The sequence below is a fragment of the Bufo bufo genome, chromosome 2 (genome assembly GCF_905171765.1).
Source record: "Bufo bufo chromosome 2, aBufBuf1.1, whole genome shotgun sequence".
NCBI lineage: Eukaryota > Metazoa > Chordata > Amphibia > Anura > Bufonidae > Bufo > Bufo bufo.
Genome location: NC_053390.1, coordinates 825,243,607 through 825,268,110, shown reverse-complemented (window position 1 = coordinate 825,268,110; position 24,504 = coordinate 825,243,607). Strand labels below are relative to the sequence as shown.

General features: G+C 44.2%; 1 protein-coding gene across 1 annotated transcript in view; it reads right to left on the bottom strand.

Annotated features, from left to right (window-relative positions):
- SFXN5 (sideroflexin 5) overlaps positions 1-24,504 on the bottom strand; it is a 216,363-nt gene that overhangs the window by 93,055 nt on the left and 98,804 nt on the right. The window contains exon 11 of the mRNA XM_040419345.1: positions 12,665-12,780. Coding sequence (XP_040275279.1) covers positions 12,665-12,780 — 116 coding nt within the window. The remainder of the gene's footprint in view (positions 1-12,664; positions 12,781-24,504) is intronic.

Here is a 24,504-nt window from a genome sequence, read left to right as displayed (position 1 = left end):
TTGTGGGGTAGTTATACTGCCCTGGCATTTTAGGGGCCCAAATGTGTGGTAAGGAGTTTGAAATCAAATTCAGTAAAAAATGACGAGTGAAATCCGAAAGGTGCTCTTTGGAATATGGGCCCCTTTGCCCACCTAGGCTGCAAAAAAGTGTCACACATCTGGTATCTCCGTACTCAGGAGAAGGTGGGGAATGTGTTTTGGGGTGTCATTTTATATATACCCATGCTGGGTGAGAGAAATATCTTGGCAAAAGACAACTTTTCCCATTTTTTTATACAAAGTTGTCATTTGACCAAGATATTTATCTCACCCAGCATGGGTATATGTAAAAAGACACCCCAAAACACATTCCTCAACTTCTCCTGAGTACGGGGATACCAGATGTGTGACACTTTTTTGCAGCCTAGGTGGGCAAAGGGGCCCATATTCCAAAGAGCACCTTTCGGATTTCACAGGTCAATTTTTACTGAATTTGATTTCAAACTCCTTACCACACATTTGGGCCCCTAGAATGCCAGGGCAGTATAACTACCCCACAAGTGACCCCATTTTGGAAAGAAGAGACCCCAAGGTATTCGCTGATGGGCATAGTGAGTTCATGGAAGTTTTTATTTTTTGTCACAAGTTAGTGGAATATGAGACTTTGTAAGAAAAAAAAAAAAAAAAAAAAAATCATCATTTTCCACTAACTTGTGACAAAAAATAAAAAATTCTAGGAACTTGCCATGCCCCTCACGGAATACCTTGGGGTGTCTTCTTTCCAAAATGGGGTCACTTGTGGGGTAGTTATACTGCCCTGGCATTTTCCAGGGGCCCTAATGTCTGGTAAGTAGGTAAATGACCTGTGAAATCTGAAAGGTGCTCTTTGGAATGTGGGCCCCTTTGCCCACCTAGGCTGCAAAAAAGTGTCACACATCTGGTATCTCCGTACTCAGGAGAAGTTGGGGAATGTGTTTTGGGGTGTCATTTTACATATACCCATGCTGGGTGAGATAAATATCTTGGCAAAAGACAACTTTTCCCATTTTTTTTATACAAAGTTGGCATTTGACCAAGATATTTATCTCACCCAGCATGGGTATATGTAAAATGACACCCCAAAACATATTCCCCAACTTCTGCTGAATACGGAGATACCACATGTGTGACACTTTTTTGCAGCCTAGGTGGGCAAAGGGGCCCAAATTCCTTTTAGGAGGGCATTTTTAGACATTTGGATACCAGACTTCTTCTCACGCTTTGGGGCCCCTAAAATGCCAGGGCAGTATAAATACCCCACATGTGACCCCATTTTGGAAAGAAGACACCCCAAGGTATTCAATGAGGGGCATGGCGAGTTCATAGAAAAAAAATAATTTTGGCACAAGTTAGCGGAAATTGATTTTTTTGATTTTGTTCTCACAAAGTCTCCCTTTCCGCTAACTTGGGACAAAAATTTCAATCTTTCATGGACTCAATATGCCCCTCAGCGAATACCTTGGGGTGTCTTCTTTCCAAAATGGTGTTATTTGTGGGGTGTTTGTACTGCCCTGGCATTTGAGGGTCTCCACAATCATTACATGTATGCCCAGCATTAGGAGTTTCTGCTATTCTCCTTATATTGAGCATACGGGTAATGAGATTTTTTTTTTCCGTTCAGCCTCTGGGCTGAAAGAAAAAAATGAACGGCACAGATTTCTTCATTCGCATCGATCAATGTGGATGAAAAAATCTCTGCCAAAAAAAAAAAAAGGAGGGGAAAGGCGTCTGCCAGGACATAGGAGCTCCGCCCAACATCCATACCCACTTCAGCTCGTATGCCCTGGCAAACCAGATTTCTCCATTCACATCAATCGATGTGGATGAATAAATCATTGCCGGGATTTTTTTTTTTATATATACAAAGTGTTTGCCAAAGTATATGAACACCGCCACCTCCTCAGCTCATATGCCTCGGCAAACGTATCTTTTACTGCAGAGGAGAAATCCCGTCTTGCAGCGCCGCATACACCGACTTGCGTGTAATCTGACAGCAGCGCAATGCTTCTGTCAGAATGCACATCAGTGCTGCAGCTAGTCGATCGGTTGGTCCACCTGAAAGGTAAAAAAAACAAAACAAAAAAGAAAAAACCAGGCCGCAACGCAATAAATTTATTAACTGTTGAACAGAACATAGAAACTTTTTTTTAACTTTTTTAACTGAACGTTTAACTTTTTTACTTACCGGTAATTTTTTTTTTGTTTAGTTTTTTTTACCTTTATAGAACAAACCTCTCCTTCCCCATGGGACAATGTGCAAAGCGCAAATTGCCCAAAGATGTGGCGAAGTACATTATGCACTTTATCCCAGGTGAAAGGAGAGGTTTGCAGCAGCTGTGAGTAAAAGGGCCCTAATAGCCCTGTGTGCCTGTCCTGTGAGATGCAATCCCTATGCTAGGTGTACCTGTGTGTGGTACTTCCGGAAACACTCACCAAAGCATAGGGCAGGGTGGTCAGGACAGTCAGGACAGAAATAGCGGGTGTCACGCCTTATTCCACTCCTGCTACAGACACGACATTTTTTTCGGGGTGGCGGTTGGGTTGAGGTACCAGCAACGACACTGGGGAAATGTCGCTCGTGTAGACGGCTAACTACACTGGTGGATGGGGCCACGGAACCTCCTGGGTAAAGGAGGTTCTCGATGATCTCTTCCTGGAATTTGAGGAAAGATCGTGTTCTCCCAGCCTTACTGTAGAGAACAAAACTATTGTACAGCGCCAATTGAATTAAATATACAGACACCTTCTTATACCAGCGTCTGGTTCTGCGGGAAACTAAATAGGGAGCCAACATCTGGTCATTGAAGTCCACCCCTCCCATGAGCGCATTATAGTCGTGGACTGAGAGGGGCTTTTCAATGACACGGGTTGCCCTTTCAATTTGGATTGTCGTGTCTGCGTGAATGGAGGAGAGCATGTAAACGTCACGCTTGTCTCTCCATTTCACCGCGAGCAGTTCTTCGTTACACAAGGCAGCCCTCTCCCCCCTTGCAAGACGGGTGGTTACAAGCCGTTGGGGGAAGCCCACGCGACTAGTTCGCGCGGTGCCACAGGCGCAAATCCGTTCTAGAAACAAATGCCTAAAGAGGGCCACACTTGTGTAGAAATTGTCCACATAAAGATGGTACCCCTTGCCGAATAAGGGTGACACCAAGTCCCAGACTGTCTTCCCACTGCTCCCCAGGTAGTCAGGGCAACCGACCGGCTCCAGGGTCTGATCTTTTCCCTCATAGATCCGAAATTTGTGGGTATAGCCTGTGGCCCTTTCACAGAGCTTATACAATTTGACCCCATACCGGGCACGCTTGCTTGGGATGTATTGTTTGAAGCCAAGGCGCCCGGTAAAATGTATTAGGGACTCGTCTACGCAGATGTTTTGCTCAGGGGTATACAAATCTGCAAATTTCTGGTTGAAATGGTCTATGAGGGGCCGAATTTTGTGGAGCCGGTCAAAAGCTGGGTGGCCTCTGGGACGGGAGGTGGTGTTGTCGCTAAAATGCAGAAAACGTAGGATGGTCTCAAATCGTGTCCTGGACATAGCAGCAGAGAACATGGGCATGTGATGAATTGGGTTCGTGGACCAATATGACCGCAATTCATGCTTTTTAGTTAGACCCATGTTGAGGAGAAGGCCCAAAAAAATTTTAATTTCGGAAACTTGGACTGGTTTCCACCGGAAAGACTGGGCATAAGAGCTTCCCGGGTTGGCGGATATAAATTGTGTGGCATACCGATTTGTTTCTGCCACGACTAAGTCCAAGAGCTCCGCAGTCAAGAACAGCTCAAAAAATCCCAGGGCCGAACCGATTTGAGCCGTCTCAACCCGAACTCCAGACTGGGCGGTGAAAGGGGGAACTACAGGTGCGGCTGAAGTTGGTGACTGCCAATCAGGGTTTGCCAGCACCTCAGGGATTCTAGGGGCTCTACGGGCCTGTCTGCGCGGTGGCTGCGACGGGGTAACTAGTGCACGTGCCACCGTACCAGCTTCAACTGCCCTTCTGGTGCTCGCCACGTCACCATGTTGTACGGCAGTGCTGGTACTAGGTCCAGGAAGGGCTGCGCTGCTGGTGTATGCCTCACCACGTGATCCGGCAGCGACAGCCCCACTCTGCTGCTCTTGAAACGGATCCTGCGTAACCTGTGGTCTAGCGACACGGGGCCGGGTACGCCTGGTGCTGCCAGGGACCTCCACGTCCTCGTCCGAACTTTGGGTCAGAGAGCCACTGCTTTCTACAGGTTCATATTCTGACCCGCTAGATTCATCAGATGAGGGTTCCCACTCCTCATCCGACTGGGTCAGAATCCTGTAGGCCTCTTCAGAAGAATACCCCCTGTTTGACATTTGGACTACTAAATTTAGGGGTATTCCCTGAGACTACCCAAGAAAAAAAGCAAACCTGTCTTACAAAGGGGAGGCTAGCGAAGTACCGGAGGCTGCTGCGGTTGATAAAAAATATCAAAACTGATTTTTTTATCGCCGCAGTGCTTGTAAAGTGAATGTGCAGTGATCAAAAAACAAAATTTTTTTTGTCACTGCGGTGGGGCGGGCGTGGGTGAACGCACGTGTGGGCGACCGATCAGGCCTGATCGGGCAAACACTGCGTTTTGGGTGGAGGGCAAACTAAAGTGACACTAATACTATTATAGATCTGACCGTGATCAGTTTTGATCACTTACAGATACTATAAAAGTACAAATGCTGATTAGCGATACGCTAATCAGCGAATAAAAGTGACTGCGGTGCGGTGGGCTGGGCGCTAACTGACGCTAACTACCTAACCAAGGGGCCTAAACTATCCCTAAAACCTAACAGCCAATACTAGTGAAAAAAAAAAAGTGACAGTTTACACTGATCACTTTTTTTCCTTTCAATAGTGATTGACAGGGGCGATCAAAGGGGTGATCAAAGGGTTAATTGGGGTGCAGGGGGGTGATCTGGGGCTAAAGTGTGGTGTTGGTGCTACTCACTGTGAAGTCTGCTCCTGTGCTGGATCCAACCGACGAAAAGGACCAGCACAGGAGCAGAGAAGCCATATAACAGATCATATTTACTAATATGATCTGTTATCTGGCTTCTGATTCGATTTTTTGAAAATCGCCAGCCTGCCAGCCAATGATCGTTGCTGGCAGGCTGGTGACGAAATACTTCTTTAACTTTTGCCGGCCCGCGATGCGCATGCGCGGGCCGGCAATGCACGAAATCTCGCGTCTCGCGAGAGGACGCACCGGCGCGTCCACCCAGAACAACAGGACCGCCGCAAAGACGCAATCCTGCGTACGGCGGTCCTGAGGTGGTTAATAATATACTTTACACCATGGCGGAAATGTCTGATCTCAAAAGATGCAACAAAAGGCCAAAAAATCAACAACCCAACAGTTGGTTCGTCAGGGAGTGTAAAGATATAAGGAAGGCGCTAAGAATGGCCTCAAATAGGAAACACCAAGATCTGAACAACTCCAGTCTGAAGGAAGCCTACAACATACAAAGGCAACACAAAACCATCCTCAGAAAGAAAAAGCAAGGCAACATCTCAACCAAGATCCTCCAACTCCAAGATGCTCTATAGGACAACTCCTTCTGGGAACTATGGAAGCACATGGACAAAACCAGCAATAAAAAACAAACCTCCACATCCAAAACGGCAACATCTGGCGCCAGTACTTCAAGGATCTTTACAAAGCCATCTCGAGGGAGGACCAAAGCCCAGAACAAAAATAAATCACGAAAAAGCTGAAGGATATGGAGGAAAAAAAAAAATCTAAGATTTCCAAAACCCTCTAGACACAACGATCATACCGCAGGAGATAACAGAGAGGATCTCAGTGATAAAAAGTAAAAAAGCCAGTCGCCCAGATGGTATCCTTCCAGAAATGATCAAATACAGCCCGCCAGGTATCCAGGCTGCATTAGTAAAACTCTACAATGTTGTGCTGAGTGCCGGCTACTTCCTCCAGAGCTGGAACTAGGGCAACATCACCCCTATACACAAGGGTGGAGACAGGTACGACACAGCCAACTATAGAGGGATATGCGTCAGCCGCAACCTGAGAAAACTCCTCAGCAGTATCCTGAATAAGAGGATCCTCAGCTTCCTCACCCAGCACAACATCCTCAGCAGAAGCCAAGCAGGCTTCATGCCAAACCACCTCACCACGGACCACATCTACACTCTGCAGAGCCTCAGCAAGAGCCATGTCCACAATACAAAGCATGGAAAGATCTATGCCTGCTTTGTGAACTTTAAGAAGGCCTTTGACTCAGTGTGGCACCCGGGCCTATTCCTGAAACTTCTTGAAAGCGGAATAGGAGGAAAGACATATGATGTCATCAGAAGTTCCTACACTGAGAACATATGCAGCGTGAAGGTAAATGGAAGGAGAACGGCTTATTTCCGGCAGAGCCAAGGAGTCAGACAGGGCTGCAGTCTCAGTCCAACCCTGTTTAACATCTACATCAATGAGCTGGTGGCGGCTCTGGAGTCCTCCACAGCACCTGGTCTCACCCTCCATGACACCGAGGTGAAATTTCTCCTTTATGCAGATGATCTTCTGCTACTATTACCAACTGAGAAAGGTCTCAAGATAACCTGAAAATCCTGGAGAAGTTCAGTAACATGTGGGCACTGCCCATCAATCCAAAGAAAACCAACATCATGGTGTTCCAGAAAAGAAACCGGAAACCAGCCAGGCATCCTCCCTTCAGGCTCTCAACCTTGCCAAACAAAAGTACTTCACCTCTCTCATCTCCTCACTCTCAAATAACCCAAAACGACTCTTTGACACTTTTCATTCCCTTCTAAGCCCTAAAGTTCCAGAACCTGTCACTGATCTCTGCGCTGATGGCATGGCCACTTACTTCAGAGACAAGATTGGCAGTATCCGGCAGGAAATAATCTCCCAGTCCCCAAATAATTTCAATCCTCCTCCCTCCAATTCCTCCACATGCTCTCTCTCCTCTTTTGACCCTATAACAGAGGAAGAAGTCTCCAGGCTTCTCTCTTTTTCTCGACCCACAACCTGTAGCAGTGATACTATTCCATCACACCTCCTCTAGTACCTCTCCCCGGCTGTCATCACTCACCTAACCACAATTTTTAACCTCTCTCTCTCTTCTGGTCTCTTTCCCTCCTCTTTCAAACACTCTATTATCACCCCACTACTAAAGAAACCATCTCTTGACCCGACCTGTGCTGCTAACTACAGACCTGTTTCTAACCTCCCCTTCATCTCTAAACTCCTTGAACGTCTTGTCTACTCTCGCTTAATAAGCTATCTCTCTGCAAACTCTCTTCTTGACCCCTTACAATCTGCCTTTCACCCTCTTCACTCTACAGAAACTGCCCGTACTAAAGTGTCTAACGATCTCCTAACAGCAAAAAGAAATGGTGACTATTCGCTATTGATTCTGCTGGATCTCTCTGCAGCGTTCGATACCGTAGACCATAAACTCCTCCTCACATGTTCCACTCAATTTTAAGGACACTGCTCTCTCTTGGTTCTCTTCCTATATAACTGGTCGCTCTTTTAGTGTATCATTCGCTGGCTCTTCTTCTTCTCCTCTTTCTCTTGATGTCGGCGTTCCTCAGGGCTCACTACTAGGTCCACTACTGTTCTCCCTCTATACAGCCCCCATCGGACAGACTATCAGTAGATTCGTCTTTCGGTACCATCTCTATGCTGACGACACCCAACTATACACTTCATCCCCTAACATCACCCCTGCTTTACTCCAAAACACCAGTAATTGTCTGGCAGCTGTCTCTAACATCATGTCCTCTCTGTATCTAAAACGGAACTTCTTGTCTTTCCCCCATCTACTAACTCACCTAAACTTGATATTTCAATTTCGGTCTACAGCACAATCATAACTCCTGTGCAACATGCCCGCTGTCTTGGGGCCACATTTGACTCCAATCTCTCCTTTGTTCCCCATATTCCATCACTTACACACTCTTGTCGTCTGAACCTCAAGAATATCGCCAGAATCCGCCCTTTTCTTACGGTGGAAACGGCAAAAACTCTTGTTGTTGCCTTGATTCATTCTCGTCTTGACTACTGCAAAAAATTACTAATCTGTCTCCCTATGATTAAACTCTCCCCCTTCAGTCTGTCCTAAATGCTGCAGTCAGGCTCATCTATGTATCCAACCGCTACACTGATGCTACTAGTCTGTGCCAGTCACTTCACTGGTTGCCCGTCCACCACAGAATACAGTTCAAACTTCTCACCCTCACCCACAAAGCTCTCCACAGTGCTGCACCTCCATACATCTCCTTCCTCATCTCCATCTACCACCCTACTCGTGCTCTCCACAGTGCTGCACCTTCATACATCTCCTCCCTCATCTCCATCTACCACCCTACTCGTGCTCTCCACAGCGCTGCACCGCCATACATCTCCTCCCTCATCTCCATCTACCACCCTACTCCTGCTCTCCACAGCGCTGCACCTCCATACATCTCCTCCCTCATCTCCATCTACCACCCTACTCGTGCTCTCCACAGCGCTGCACCTCCATACATCTCCTCCCTCATCTCCATCTACCACCCTACTCGTGCTCTCCACAGTGCTGCACCTCCATACATCTCCCTCATCTCCATCTACCACCCTACTCGTGCTCTCCACAGCGCTGCACCTCCATACATCTCCTCCCTCATCTCCATCTACCACCCTACTCGTGCTCTCCACAGCGCTGCACCTCCATACATCTCCTCCCTCATCTCCATCTACCACCCTACTCGTGCTCTCCACAGTGCTGCACCTCCATACATCTCCTCCTTCATCTCCATCTACCACCCTACTCCTGCTCTCCACAGTGCTGCACCTCCATACATCTCCTCCCTCATCTCCATCTACCACCCTACTCCTGCTCTCCACAGTGCTGCACCTCCATACATCTCCTCCCTCATCTCCATCTACCACCCTACTCGTGCTCTCCACAGTGCTGCACCTCCATACATCTCCTCCCTCATCTCCATCTACCACCCTACTCCTGCTCTCCACAGTGCTGCACCTCCATACATCTCCTCCCTCATCTCCATCTACCACCCTACTCGTGCTCTCCACAGCGCTGCACCTCCATACATCTCCCTCATCTCCATCTACCACCCTACTCGTGCTCTCCACAGCGCTGCACCTCCATACATCTCCTCCCTCATCTCCATCTACCACCCTACTCGTGCTCTCCGTTCTGTTAGCGACCTAAGATTAATAACCTCCATAATCCGTCTTCAAGACTTTTCTCAAGCTGCACCGACTCTCTGGAATACTCTGCCCTGGAATACTAGTTCAATTCACAACTTCTCCACCTTTAAACGTGCCTTAAAAACACATCTTTTCAGGCAGGCATACCAAGCTACCTAAACTGACTATTCCCCGACTAAACCTCCCCCCACAAACTCCTCTGGCCTGAACCCCATCCTCTAGTAGTCCCAAACCCGAAGCAGATCGGCCGGCACCACTCCTGTCAGTTCAATAATGGCTCAAATCCTACTTATCACAATCAACTACCTTATGTGTCACCCCCAATTCCTCATAGATTGTAAGCTCTTGCGAGCAGGGCCCTGACTCTAGTGTTTCAGTTGCATATTAGCCAGTTACTTTTGTTTCATACATGAACCCTATGAATTTGTAAAGCGCTGCGGAATATGGTGGTGCTATATAAATACATTTTTTTATTATTATTATTATTATTAAACAACTGTCCACTTTCAGAAACCAACAGCTTTACCGACCTGGGCCTAGAAATCAGCCAATCAGGGAGTTTTAAGAAAGCCATGGAAACTCTGAAACACAAGGCGAGCAAAACCTTCTATGCCATCAGATGGCGTCTGTATCACCTTAAAGCACCAGTGACCGTCTGGCTTAAAATCCTTGACACCATCATCGCCCCGATCCTCCTGTATGGCAGCGAAGTCTGGGGTCCAGACATATACCCAGACCGGGCAAAGTGGGACTCTGGGCCAACAGAACTTTTCCACCTAGAACTCGGCAAACACGTTCTCCAGGTCCACAGGGGCACCTCAAACAGCGCCTGTCGAGCAGAACTGGGCAGATTCCCACTCTACTTTGCTGTTCAGAAGAAAGCGCTATTATTCAGAGCCCATCTTCATAGCAGCAGTGCCAGCTCCTACCATCACAAAGCCTTGCTACACCAAGAAGCCCCAGAAAAACAAAGCACCCTGCAAGTCACTCAAACCCAGCCTGGCCAAGCCACCACCAGTACAGCCTGGCAAAGGGGGAAATCCAGAGGACGATACACAAGTACAGAGGAGTATATCAGCGTCTGGAGGAACGACATAAGAGGGAGTACAAACTGGCCCCATATTTGGAGAAACTCCCCAACCCCAGAGACTGACAGATCCTGAGCCGGTACAGACTGAGCGCCCACAGCCTGCTCATTGAATCCGGGCGTCACCGACAGAGGTACAAGCCCGGGGAGAGCAGACTGTGCCAGCAGTGTGACCAAGAGGCCGTGGAGGATGAGACTCATCTCCTGCTGCGGTGCCCCAAATACTCAGCACTGAGGGAGACTGACTTCAGGAGACTGTCTGATCTCTGCCCAGACTTCACCTCCATGGAGGAGGAAGAGAGACTCTCCATACTGCTGGGGGAAGAGGAGAACACAGCGGCCACAGCAGCACAATATATTACTGCCTGCCATAGACTGAGAGGAGCCTGATATACCATGGACTCCTATATACCCCCACCTTGGACGTGTCCCCATCCCCCAACCCTACCCAATTATTTCCCACTTGCTTTGGCAATGCTAAAATGTATTTAGTCCTGCCAATAAAGCTGATTTGATTTGATATTAGACAGATAGATATTAAATAGATATGAGATAGATAAATAGATGATAGATAGATAGATAGATAGATAGATAGATAGATAGATAGATAATATATAGATAGATGATAGATAGATAGATAGATAATAGATAGATAGATAATAGATAGATAGATAATAGATAGATAATAGATAGATAGATAATAGATAGATAATAGATAGATAGATAATAGATAGATAGATAATAGATAGATAATAGATAGATAATAGATAGATAATAGATAATAGATAGATAATAGATAATAGATAGATAATAGATAGATAATAGATAGATAGATAATAGATAGATAATAGATAATAGATAGATAATAGATAGATAGATAGATAGATAATAGATAGATAATAGATAGATAGATAATAGATAGATAATAGATAGATAGATAATAGATAGATAATAGATAGATAGATAATAGATAGATAGATAATAGATAGATAATAGATAGATAATAGATAGATAATAGATAATAGATAGATAATAGATAATAGATAGATAATAGATAGATAATAGATAATAGATAGATAGATAATAGATAGATAATAGATAATAGATAGATAATAGATAGATAATAGATAGATAATAGATAGATAATAGATAATAGATAGATAATAGATAGATAGATAGATAGATAGATAGATAGATAGATAGATAGAGAGAGAGATAGGGGATAGATAGATATAGATAGATGATAAACAGATAGCATAGATACTTCGATTTCTCTTCAGTTTTCTAGATACTCTGGGTTGCTTATGTCTGATTTTAATCTAGAACATTTTTTTTCTCTCTGCGCAATTTTACATCTGAGAAAATACTGATTAAAATACTTGTTGTTTTCTCTCTTCGCGGAGTGTGAAAAAGTCTGAACTTCAGTAAACTTCTCCAGAAATCCATTTATAAATGACGGCGGTATTAGTATTCTAATAAACCCCGAGGGATGGAGGGAAGGAAGGCTTCAAGAAAAACACTATTTATAAAGAGAGGGAAGCATATGGCCCTTCTCTGAGCGCTCTTAAGGTGTTTAAAGAGAAAATGGAAACAGCTGGAGATTTCTCACCAAAGATCTGTTACTGAGGGGAGCGAGGACGCCGCATACATGGAGAGAACAACGCCGATTACACACATGCATGTCATAGATAGATAGATAGATAATAGATAGATAATAGATAATAGATAGATAGATAGATAATAGATAGATAATAGATAGATAGATAATAGATAGATAGATAATAGATAGATAATAGATAATAGATAGATAGATAGATAATAGATAGATAATAGATAATAGATAGATAATAGATAGATAATAGATAATAGATAATAGATATGAGATAGATAATAGATAGATAATAGATAATAGATAGATAGATAATAGATAGATAATAGATAGATATGAGGATAGATAATAGATAGATAATAGATAATAGATAATAGATAGATAATAGATAATAGATAGATAGATAGATAGATAGATAATAGATAGATAATAGATAATAGATAGATAATAGATAGATAATAGATAGATAATAGATAATAGATAGATAATAGATAATAGATAATAGATAATAGATAGATAGATAGATAATGCATAAGAAATAGATAGATAGTTAAAGACAGATGGGTAAATAAACAGATATGTAGATAACATAATAGAAACACTGCCATCATACAGCCCTGGGGCGGGTGATCAGACGGGTTACCCTGTGTGTATATATATATATATACACGGTATATAGCGCTGATGTGCTCCTGTACCAGCAATGGTGCACGACATGGCGGGTGATGGTGGAAGGAGATACATACGTGTTTGGCAGCTATTCTCGAGGAGCCGACCGTCTGCCCGCTGCTGTCCAGCACGTCGATGCCCTCCTCCAGCTCGCTGTGTCTCATTAAGACCACATTGCAAATATTGGCACTGGCTGCAGAGAGGAGACAGAAGAAGATGAGGAAGGTCAGTGGCCTACAGTAAGTACACACCGTATGGAGGAAAGCACCAGGAGGGTTGTGACATCTCATTTCACACCCACAGGCACTCATATGGAGTTGGGGTTCTCCTCTTCTAGGAGGCTTTCTACAAAATTTTGGGAATGTTTGCCCTTTCATCCAGAAGAGCATTTGTGAGGTCAGAAGACGTTTGCTCTGCTCCAGAGTCCAGTGGCGGTGTGTGCGTTACACCACTCCATGCCCCCTACACCTCCCCTCTCCATGTTAGCTAGGTGGAGCAAGCCATGTAAAAGCAAAGCATGCTGGGATTGGTTAGAAAACCCAGCAGGAAGTTCTGTATGTTTGGAAACAGGAAGTTCTGCATGTAAACATCCGGCCAGGATGCAGTGATGCCGAGAACAGGGGAAGGAAAGTGCTGACGTAAAACACAGGTATCCAGGGTATGGAGTACTCTGGGCAGATCAAAAAAAAGATTCTGAATGAAACTCTAATTTCTTTTTTGTTTATTCATCTGCTCATTTCTAAAGTGATAACGTTTTTCAGTCTCTTGAGGGACGAGGATTGTTACAGGGGTTGTCTGACTGTTGAACGCTGATGATCTATCCTGAGCTCTCCTGGATGGTGGACTCGGGGTAAACAAAAAACGGACCGCCTGCACATACACTCTCAATTACCCCCTGCCTGTAGTACAAGAACGGCTGGCGTTCGCCATATGGGGTAAACCAGGGATGCCCAACCTGCGGTCCTCCACCTGCTGCAAAACTGCAACTCCCAACATGACCTGATAGCTGTAGGCTGGGAGTTGTAGTTGTGCAACAGCTGGAAGGCTGCAGGTTGGACATCCCTGGGGTAAACAACATGTTAAACGTATCATATGGGGTCATTTCAGATGCAGCATTGACAATTTTGTACAATTCTTTGTAAAAGAAAAAGTTTTTTAAATTTGGATTTTTTTGTTTTGTTTTATAAAAACATCTTTCTTGACTTTTTTTTGTTTCAATAAGAAGACGTGACTTAGCGATTGTTTGATCTCTTACATAATACACTGCAATGCTTCTGTGTGACGGTGTATTATGCCTGAGCGTCTCCTGTAAATGGCAGACTTGGGGGGCCTGCTACCACCCACTGGCACCCAATGATTGTGCCACAGAGGAGCCAAAGGGATGGCAGAGGGAGCACCCTAACCACTTAGATGCAGCAGTCAATTTAAAGAACACCTTTCAGCAGGATTAATCCTATTAAATCATGCATACTGTCTGGTAGGGTTGATCCTGCTGATTACAATGATACCTGTCTTATAAAATTTGGATGCAGCGTTCCCAAGAAAAAAATACTTTTATTTTTCAGCAATGAAGACTTCAGTGAACAGAGGGGCGGGGCTTGGCACCTGAGCTCTTTAGTGCTGACCACGCCCCTCAGTGAACTGAAGAGCACATTTGTATACAGAGTAAAAGTAATTTTTCTCAGGAATGCTGCAACATATTTTCACAAGAGAGGTATCAATTTAATCAGCAGGATCAATCCTACCAGGTAGTATCCCTGGTTTAATAGGACTGATCTTGCCAACAGGTGCTCTTTAAGTGAATCGGAGCTGTGCTGCAGTTCCACTCATAGCCACCAGTCAGTGATGCTTGTTCTGGAGCCCAGCACCCCAATCACTCGGGGGTGCCAGGAGTTCGATGCCCACTGATGCCCTACACTAAGAACAGCTCATAAATATTACAGTTCTGGAAACCCCCTTTAAGGTCCCTTGCTATCAAACCCCACCCTTAATGTTATATTAAAACATGGGGCTCGACAAGTGCACATGTGGAGAAGTAATCATCACCGCACCCAGCAGACACCAGTATGGAGGTGGCAGCACTCCTCTGGTTCCCAGTTTCTACGCAGCCACGTATATTCTCGGCAGGCACCGGTGACGGGGAAGCCGCGCTCTGGATTCCAGCAGCTTAGTCACTCACAGAACAATATGCTGCGCTGACCCCAGAAAACCACATCGCAAGCAGATTGTTTTCCAGCTTAATCACCGTAAATGAGACACAAAACCATATTGTTCACAAAGCGAACAGATCTGACGGAAACAAGACAGAAGAGCGCCGGAGACACCACCAAGTAACATCACATTACTCATAAGACCGCCAGAACGCTACTATATACTTCAGCTCCCTACTATATACTTCAGTAATACCGCCAGCACACTACTATATACTTCAGTAAGAGCGCCAGCACACTACTATATACTTCAGTAAGAGCGCCAGCACACTACCATATACTTCAGTAAGAGCGCCAGCACACTACTATATACTTCAGTAAGAGCGCCAGCACACTACTATATACTTCAGTAAGACCGCCAGAACACTACTATATACTTCAGTAAGAGCGCCAGCACACTACTATATACTTCAGTAAGACCGCCAGAACACTACTATATACTTCAGTAAGACCGCCAGAACACTACTATATACTTCAGCTCCCTACTATATACTTCAGTAAGAGCGCCAGCACACTACTATATACTTCAGTAAGAGCGCCAGCACACTATTATATACTTCAGTAAGACCGCCAGCACACTACTATATACTTCAGTAAGACCGCCAGCACACTACTATATACTTCAGTAAGAGCGCCAGCACACTACTATATACTTCAGTAAGACCGCCAGCACACTACTATATACTTCAGTAATACCGCCAGCACACTACTATATACTTCAGTAAGACCGCCAGCACACTACTATATACTTCAGTAAGACCGCCAGCACACTACTATATACTTCAGTAATACCGCCAGCACACTACTATATACTTCAGTAAGAGCGCCAGCACACTACTATATACTTCAGTAAGACCGCCAGAACACTACTATATACTTCAGTAAGAGCGCCAGCACACTACTATATACTTCAGTAAGACCGCCAGAACACTACTATATACCTCAGTAAGACCGCCAGAACACTACTATATACTTCAGCTCCCTACTATATACTTCAGTAAGAGCGCCAGCACACTACTATATACTTCAGTAAGAGCGCCAGCACACTATTATATACTTCAGTAATACCGCCAGCACACTACTATATACTTCAGTAAGACCGCCAGCACACTACTATATACTTCAGTAATACCGCCAGCACACTACTATATACTTCAGTTATACCGCCAGCACACTACTATATACTTCAGTAAGACCGCCAGCCCACTACTATATACTTCAGTAATACCGCCAGCACACTACTATATACTTCAGTAAGACCGCCAGCACACTACTATATACTTCAGTAAGACCGCCAGCACACTACTATATACTTCAGTAATACCGCCAGCACACTACTATATACTTCAGTAAGACCGCCAACACACTACTATATACTTAAGTAAGAGCGCCAGCACACTACTATATACTTCAGTAAGACCGCCAGCACACTACTATATACTTCAGTAAGACCGCCAGCACACTACTATATACTTCAGTAAGAGCGCCAGCACACTACTATATACTTCAGTAAGAGCGCCAGCACACTACTATATACTTCAGTAAGAGCGCCAGCACACTACTATATACTTCAGTAAGACCGCCAGCACACTACTATATACTTCAGTAAGAGCGCCAGCACACTACTATATACTTCAGTAATACCGCCAGCACACTACTATATACTTCAGTAATACCGCCAGCACACTACTATATACTTCAGTAAGACCGCCAGCACACTACTATATACTTCAGTAAGACCGCCAGCACACTACTATATACTTCAGTAAGAGCGCCAGCACACTACTATATACTTCAGTAAGACCGCCAGCACACTACTATATACTTCAGTAAGACCGCCAGCACACTACTATATACCTCAGTAAGACCGCCAGCACACTACTATATACTTCAGTAAGAGCGCCAGCACACTACTATATACTTCAGTAAGAGCGCCAGCACACCACTATATACTTTAGTAATACCGCCAGCACACTACTATATACTTCAGTAATACCGCCAGCACACTACTATATACTTCAGTAAGACCGCCAGCACACTACTATATACTTCAGTAAGACCGCCAGCACACTACTATATACCTCAGTAAGACCGCCAGCACACTACTATATACTTCAGTAAGAGCGCCAGCACACTACTATATACTTCAGTAAGAGCGCCAGCACACCACTATATACTTTAGTAATACCGCCAGCACACTACTATATACTTCAGTAATACCGCCAGCACACTACTATATACTTCAGTAAGACCGCCAGCACACTACTATATAATTCAGTAATACCGCCAGAACACTACTATATACTTCAGTAAGAGCGCCAGCACACTACTATATACTTCAATAAGAGCGCCAGCACACTACTATATACTTCAGTAAGAGCGCCAGCACACTACTATATACTTCAGTAATACCGCCAGCACACTACTATATACTTCAGTAATACCGCCAGCACACTACTATATACTTCAGTAAGAGCGCCAGCACACTACTATATACTTCAGTAAGACCGCCAGCACACTACTATATACTTCAGTAAGAGCGCCAGCACACTACTATATACTTCAGTAATACCGCCAGCACACTACTATATACATCAGTAATACCGCCAGCACACTACTATATACTTCAGTAAGACCGCCAGCACACTACTATATACTTCAGTAATACCGCCAGCACACTACTATATACTTCAGTAATACCGCCAGCACACTACTATATACTTCAGTAAGAGCGCCAGCACACTACTATATACTTCAGTAAGACCGCCAGCACACTACTATATACTTCAGTAAGAGCGCCAGCACAATACTATATACTTCAGTAATACCGCCAGCACACTACTATATACTTCAGTAAGACCGCCAGCACACTACTATATACTTCAGTAATACCGCCAGCACACTACTATATACTTCAGTAAGAGCGCCAGCACACTACTATATACTTCAGTAATACCGCCAGCACACTACTATATACTTCAGTAAGACCGCCAGCACACTACTATATACTTCAGTAATACCGCCAGCACACTACTATATACTTCAGTAAGACCGCCAGCACACTACTATATACTTCAGTAAGAGCGCCAGCACACTACTATATACTTCAGTAAGACCGCCAGCACACTACTATATACTTCAGTAATACCACCAGCACACTACTATATACTTCAGTAAGAGCGCCAGCACACTACTATATACTTCAGTAAGAGCGCCAGCACACTACTATATACTTCAGTAAGAGCGCCAGCACACTACTATATACTTCAGTAATACCGCCAGCACACTACTATATACTTCAGTAAGAGCGCCAGCACACTACTATATACTTCAGTAATACCGCCAGCACACTACTATATACTTCAGTAATACCGCCAGCACACTACTATATACTTCAGTAAGAGCGCCAGCACACTACTATATACTTCAGTAAGACCGCCAGCACACTACTATATACTTCAGTAAGAGCGCCAGCACACTACTATATACTTCAGTAATACCGCCAGCACACTACTATATACATCAGTAATACCGCCAGCACACTACTATATACTTCAGTAAGACCGCCAGCACACTACTATATACTTCAGTAATACCGCCAGCACACTACTATATACTTCAGTAATACCGCCAGCACACTACTATATACTTCAGTAAGAGCGCCAGCACACTACTATATACTTCAGTAATACCGCCAGCACACTACTATATACTTCAGTAAGAGCGCCAGCACACTACTATATACTTCAGTAATACCGCCAGCACACTACTATATACTTCAGTAAGACCGCCAGCACACTACTATATACTTCAGTAAGACCGCCAGCACACTACTATATACTTCAGTAAGAGCGCCAGCACACTACTATATACTTCAGTAAGACCGCCAGCACACTACTATATACTTCAGTAATACCACCAGCACACTACTATATACTTCAGTAAGAGCGCCAGCACACTACTATATACTTCAGTAAGAGCGCCAGCACACTACTATATACTTCAGTAAGAGCGCCAGCACACTACTATATACTTCAGTAAGAGCGCCAGCACACTACTATATACTTCAGTAAGAGCGCCAGCACACTACTATATACTTCAGTAAGAGCGCCAGCACACTACTATATACTTCAGTAAGAGCGCCAGCACACTACTATATACTTCAGTAAGAGCGCCAGCACACTATTATATACTTCAGTAATACCGCCAGCACACTACTATATACTTCAGTAAGAGCGCCAGCACACTACTATATACTTCAGTAATACCGCCAGCACACTACTATATACTTTAGTAAGAGCGCCAGCACACTACTATATACTTCAGTAAGAGCGCCAGCACACCACTATATACTTCAGTAATACCGCCAGCACACTACTATATACTTCAGTAATACCGCCAGCACACTACTATATACTTCAGTAAGAGCGCCAGCACACTACTATATACTTCAGTAAGAGCGCCAGCACACTACTATATACTTCAGTAAGAGCGCCAGCACACTACTATATACTTCAGTAAGACCGCCAGCACACTACTATATACTTCAGTAAGACCGCCAGCACACTACTATATACTTCAGTAAGACCGCCAGCACACTACTATATACTTCAGTAAGAGCGCCAGCACACTACTATATACTTCAGTAAGAGCGCCAGCACACTACTATATACTTCAGTAAGAGCGCCAGCACACTACTATATACTTCAGTAAGAGCGCCAGCACACTACTATATACTTCAGTAAGACCGCCAGCACACTACTATATACTTCAGTAAGAGCGCCAGCACACTACTATATACTTCAGTAAGAGCGCCAGCACACTACTATATACTTCAGTAAGAGCGCCAGCACACTACTATATACTTCAGTAAGAGCGCCAGCACACTACTATATACTTCAGTAAGAGCGCCAGCACACTACTATATACTTCAGTAAGACCGCCAGCACACTACTATATACTTCAGTAAGAGCGCCAGCACACTACTATATACTTCAGTAAGACCGCCAGCACACTACTATATACTTCAGTAAGACCGCCAGCACACTACTATATACTTCAGTAATACCGCCAACACACTACTATATACTTCAGTAAGAGCGCCAGCACACTACTATATACTTCAGTAAGACCGCCAGCACACTACTATATACTTCAGTAAGAGCGCGAGCACACTACTATATACTTCAGTAAGAGCACCAGCACACTAATATATACTTCAGTAAGAGCGCCAGCACACTACTATATACTTCAGTAAGACCGCCAGCACACTACTATATACTTCAGTAAGAGCGCCAGCACACTACTATATACTTCAGTAAGAGCGCCAGCACACTACTATATACTTCAGTAAGAGCGCCAGCACACTACTATATACTTCAGTAAGAGCGCCAGCACACTACTATATACTTCAGTAAGAGCGCCAGCACACTACTATATACTTCAGTAAGAGCGCCAGCACACTACTATATACTTCAGTAAGACCGCCAGCACACTACTATATACTTCAGTAATACCGCCAGCACACTACTATATACTTCAGTAAGACCGCCAGCACACTACTATATACTTCAGTAAGAGCGCCAGCACACTACTATATACTTCAGTAAGAGCGCCAGCACACTACTATATACTTCAGTAAGACCGCCAGCACACTACTATATACTTCAGTAAGACCGCCAGCACACTACTATATACTTCAGTAAGAGCGCCAGCACACTACTATATACTTCAGTAATACCGCCAGCACACTACTATATACTTCAGTAAGACCGCCAGCACACTACTATATACTTCAGTAAGAGCGCCAGCACACTACTATATACTTCAGTAAGAGCGCCAGCACACTACTATATACTTCAGTAAGACCGCCAGCACACTACTATATACTTCAGTAAGAGCGCCAGCACACTACTATATACTTCAGTAAGACCGCCAGCACACTACTATATACTTCAGTAATACCGCCAGCACACTACTATATACTTCAGTAAGAGCGCCAGCACACTACTATATACTTCAGTAAGAGCGCCAGCACACTACTATATACTTCAGTAAGAGCGCCAGCACAATACTATATACTTCAGTAATACCGCCAGCACACTACTATATACTTCAGTAAGAGCGCCAGCACACTACTATATACTTCAGTAAGAGCGCCAGCACACTACTATATACTTCAGTAAGACAGCCAGCACACTACTATATACTTCAGTAAGAGCGCCAGCACACTACTATATACTTCAGTAAGACCGCCAGCACACTACTATATACTTCAGTAAGACCGCCAGCACACCACTATATACTTCAGTAAGAGCGCCAGCACACTACTATATACTTCAGTAAGACCGCCAGCACACTACTATATACTTCAGTAATACCGCCAGCACACTACTATATACTTCAGTAAGAGCGCCAGCACACTACTATATACTTCAGTAAGAGCGCCAGCACACTACTATATACTTCAGTAAGACCGCCAGCACACTACTATATACTTCAGTAATACCGCCAGCACACTACTATATACTTCAGTAAGAGCGCCAGCACACTACTATATACTTCAGTAAGAGCGCGAGCACACTACTATATACTTCAGTAAGAGCACCAGCACACTACTATATACTTCAGTAAGACCGCCAGCACACTACTATATACTTCAGTAATACCGCCAGCACACTACTATATACTTCAGTAAGAGCGCCAGCACACTACTATATACTTCAGTAAGACAGCCAGCACACTACTATATACTTCAGTAAGAGCGCCAGCACACTACTATATACTTCAGTAAGACCGCCAGCACACTACTATATACTTCAGTAAGACCGCCAGCACACCACTATATACTTCAGTAAGAGCGCCAGCACACTACTATATACTTCAGTAAGACCGCCAGCACACTACTATATACTTCAGTAATACCGCCAGCACACTACTATATACTTCAGTAAGAGCGCCAGCACACTACTATATACTTCAGTAAGAGCGCCAGCACACTACTATATACTTCAGTAAGAGCGCCAGCACAATACTATATACTTCAGTAATACCGCCAGCACACTACTATATACTTCAGTAAGAGCGCCAGCACACTACTATATACTTCAGTAAGAGCGCCAGCACACTACTATATACTTCAGTAAGACAGCCAGCACACTACTATATACTTCAGTAAGAGCGCCAGCACACTACTATATACTTCAGTAAGACCGCCAGCACACTACTATATACTTCAGTAAGACCGCCAGCACACCACTATATACTTCAGTAAGAGCGCCAGCACACTACTATATACTTCAGTAAGACCGCCAGCACACTACTATATACTTCAGTAAGACCGCCAGCACACTACTATATACTTCAGTAATACCGCCAGCACACTACTATATACTTCAGTAAGACCGCCAGAACACTACTATATACTTCAGTAAGAGCGCCAGCACACTACTATATACTTCAGTAAGAGCGCCAGCACACTACTATATACTTCAGTAAGAACGCCAGCACACTACTATATACTTCAGTAAGAGCGCCAGCACACTACTATATACTTCAGTAAGAGCGCCAGCACACTACTATATACTTCAGTAAGACCGCCAGCACACTACTATATACTTCAGTAAGAGCGCCAGCACACTACTATATACTTCAGTAAGAGCGCCAGCACACTACTACATACTTCAGTAAGAGCGCCAGCACACTACTATATACTTCAGTAAGACCGCCAGCACACTACTATATACTTCAGTAAGACCGCCAGCACACTACTATATACTTCAGTAATACCGCCAGCACACTACTATATACTTCAGTAAGACCGCCAGAACACTACTATATACTTCAGTAAGACCGCCAGCACACTACTATATACTTCAGTAAGAGCGCCAGCACACTACTATATACTTCAGTAATACCGCCAGCACACTACTATATACTTCAGTAATACCGCCAGCACACTACTATATACTTCAGTAAGACCGCCAGCACACTACTATATACTTCAGTAAGAGCGCCAGCACACTACTATATACTTCAGTAAGAGCGCCAGCACACTACTATATACTTCAGTAATACCGCCAGCACACTACTATATACTTCAGTAAGAGCGCCAGCACACTACTATATACTTCAGTAAGACCGCCAGCACACTACTATATACTTCAGTAAGAGCGCCAGCACACCACTATATACTTCAGTAAGAGCACCAGCACACTACTATATACTTCAGTAAGACCGCCAGCACACTACTATATACTTCAGTAAGAGCGCCAGCACACTACTATATACTTCAGTAAGAGCGCCAGCACACTACTATATACTTCAGTAAGAGCGCCAGCACACTACTATATACTTCAGTAAGACCGCCAGCACACTACTATATACTTCAGTAATACCGCCAGCACACTACTATATACTTCAGTAAGAGCGCCAGCACACTACTATATACTTCAGTAATACCGCCAGCACACTACTATATACTTCAGTAAGAGCGCCAGCACACTACTATATACTTCAGTAAGAGCGCCAGCACACTACTATATACTTCAGTAAGACCGCCAGCACACTACTATATACTACAGTAAGACCGCCAGCACACTACTATATACTTCAGTAAGAGCGCCAGCACACTACTATATACTTCAGTAAGAGCGCCAGCACACTACTATATACTTCAGTAATACCGCCAGCACACTACTATATACTTCAGTAAGAGCGCCAGCACACTACTATATACTTCAGTAAGAGCGCCAGCACACTACTATATACTTCAGTAAGACCGCCAGCACACTACTATATACTTCAGTAAGAGCGCCAGCACACTACTATATACTTCAGTAAGACCGCCAGCACACTACTATATACTTCAGTAAGACCGCCAGAACACTACTATATACTTCAGTAAGACCGCCAGCACACTACTATATACTTCAGTAAGAGCGCCAGCACACTACTATATACTTCAGTAAGACCGCCAGAACACTACTATATACTTCAGTAAGACCGCCAGCACACTACTATATACTTCAGTAAGAGCGCCAGCACACTACTATATACTTCAGTAATACCGCCAGCACACTACTATATACTTTAGTAAGAGCGCCAGCACACCACTATATACTTCAGTAATACCGCCAGCACACTACTATATACTTTAGTAAGAGCGCCAGCACACTACTATATACTTCAGTAAGACCGCCAGCACACTACTATATACTTCAGTAAGACCGCCAGCACACTACTATATACTTCAGTAAGACCGCCAGCACACTACTATATACTTCAGTAAGAGCGCCAGCACACTACTATATACTTCAGTAAGACCGCCAGCACACTACTATATACTTCAGTAAGAGCGCCAGCACACTACTATATACTTCAGTAAGAGCGCCAGCACACCACTATATACTTCAGTAAGAGCGCCAGCACACTACTATATACTTCAGTAAGACCGCCAGCACACTAATATATACTTCAGTAAGAGCGCCAGCACACTACTATATACTTCAGTAATACCGCCAGCACACTACTATATACTTCAGTAAGAGCGCCAGCACACTACTATATACTTCAGTAAGACCGCCAGCACACTACTATATACTTCAGTAAGAGCGCCAGCACACTACTATATACTTCAGTAATACCGCCAGCACACTACTATATACTTCAGTAAGAGCGCCAGCACACTACTATATACTTCAGTAAGA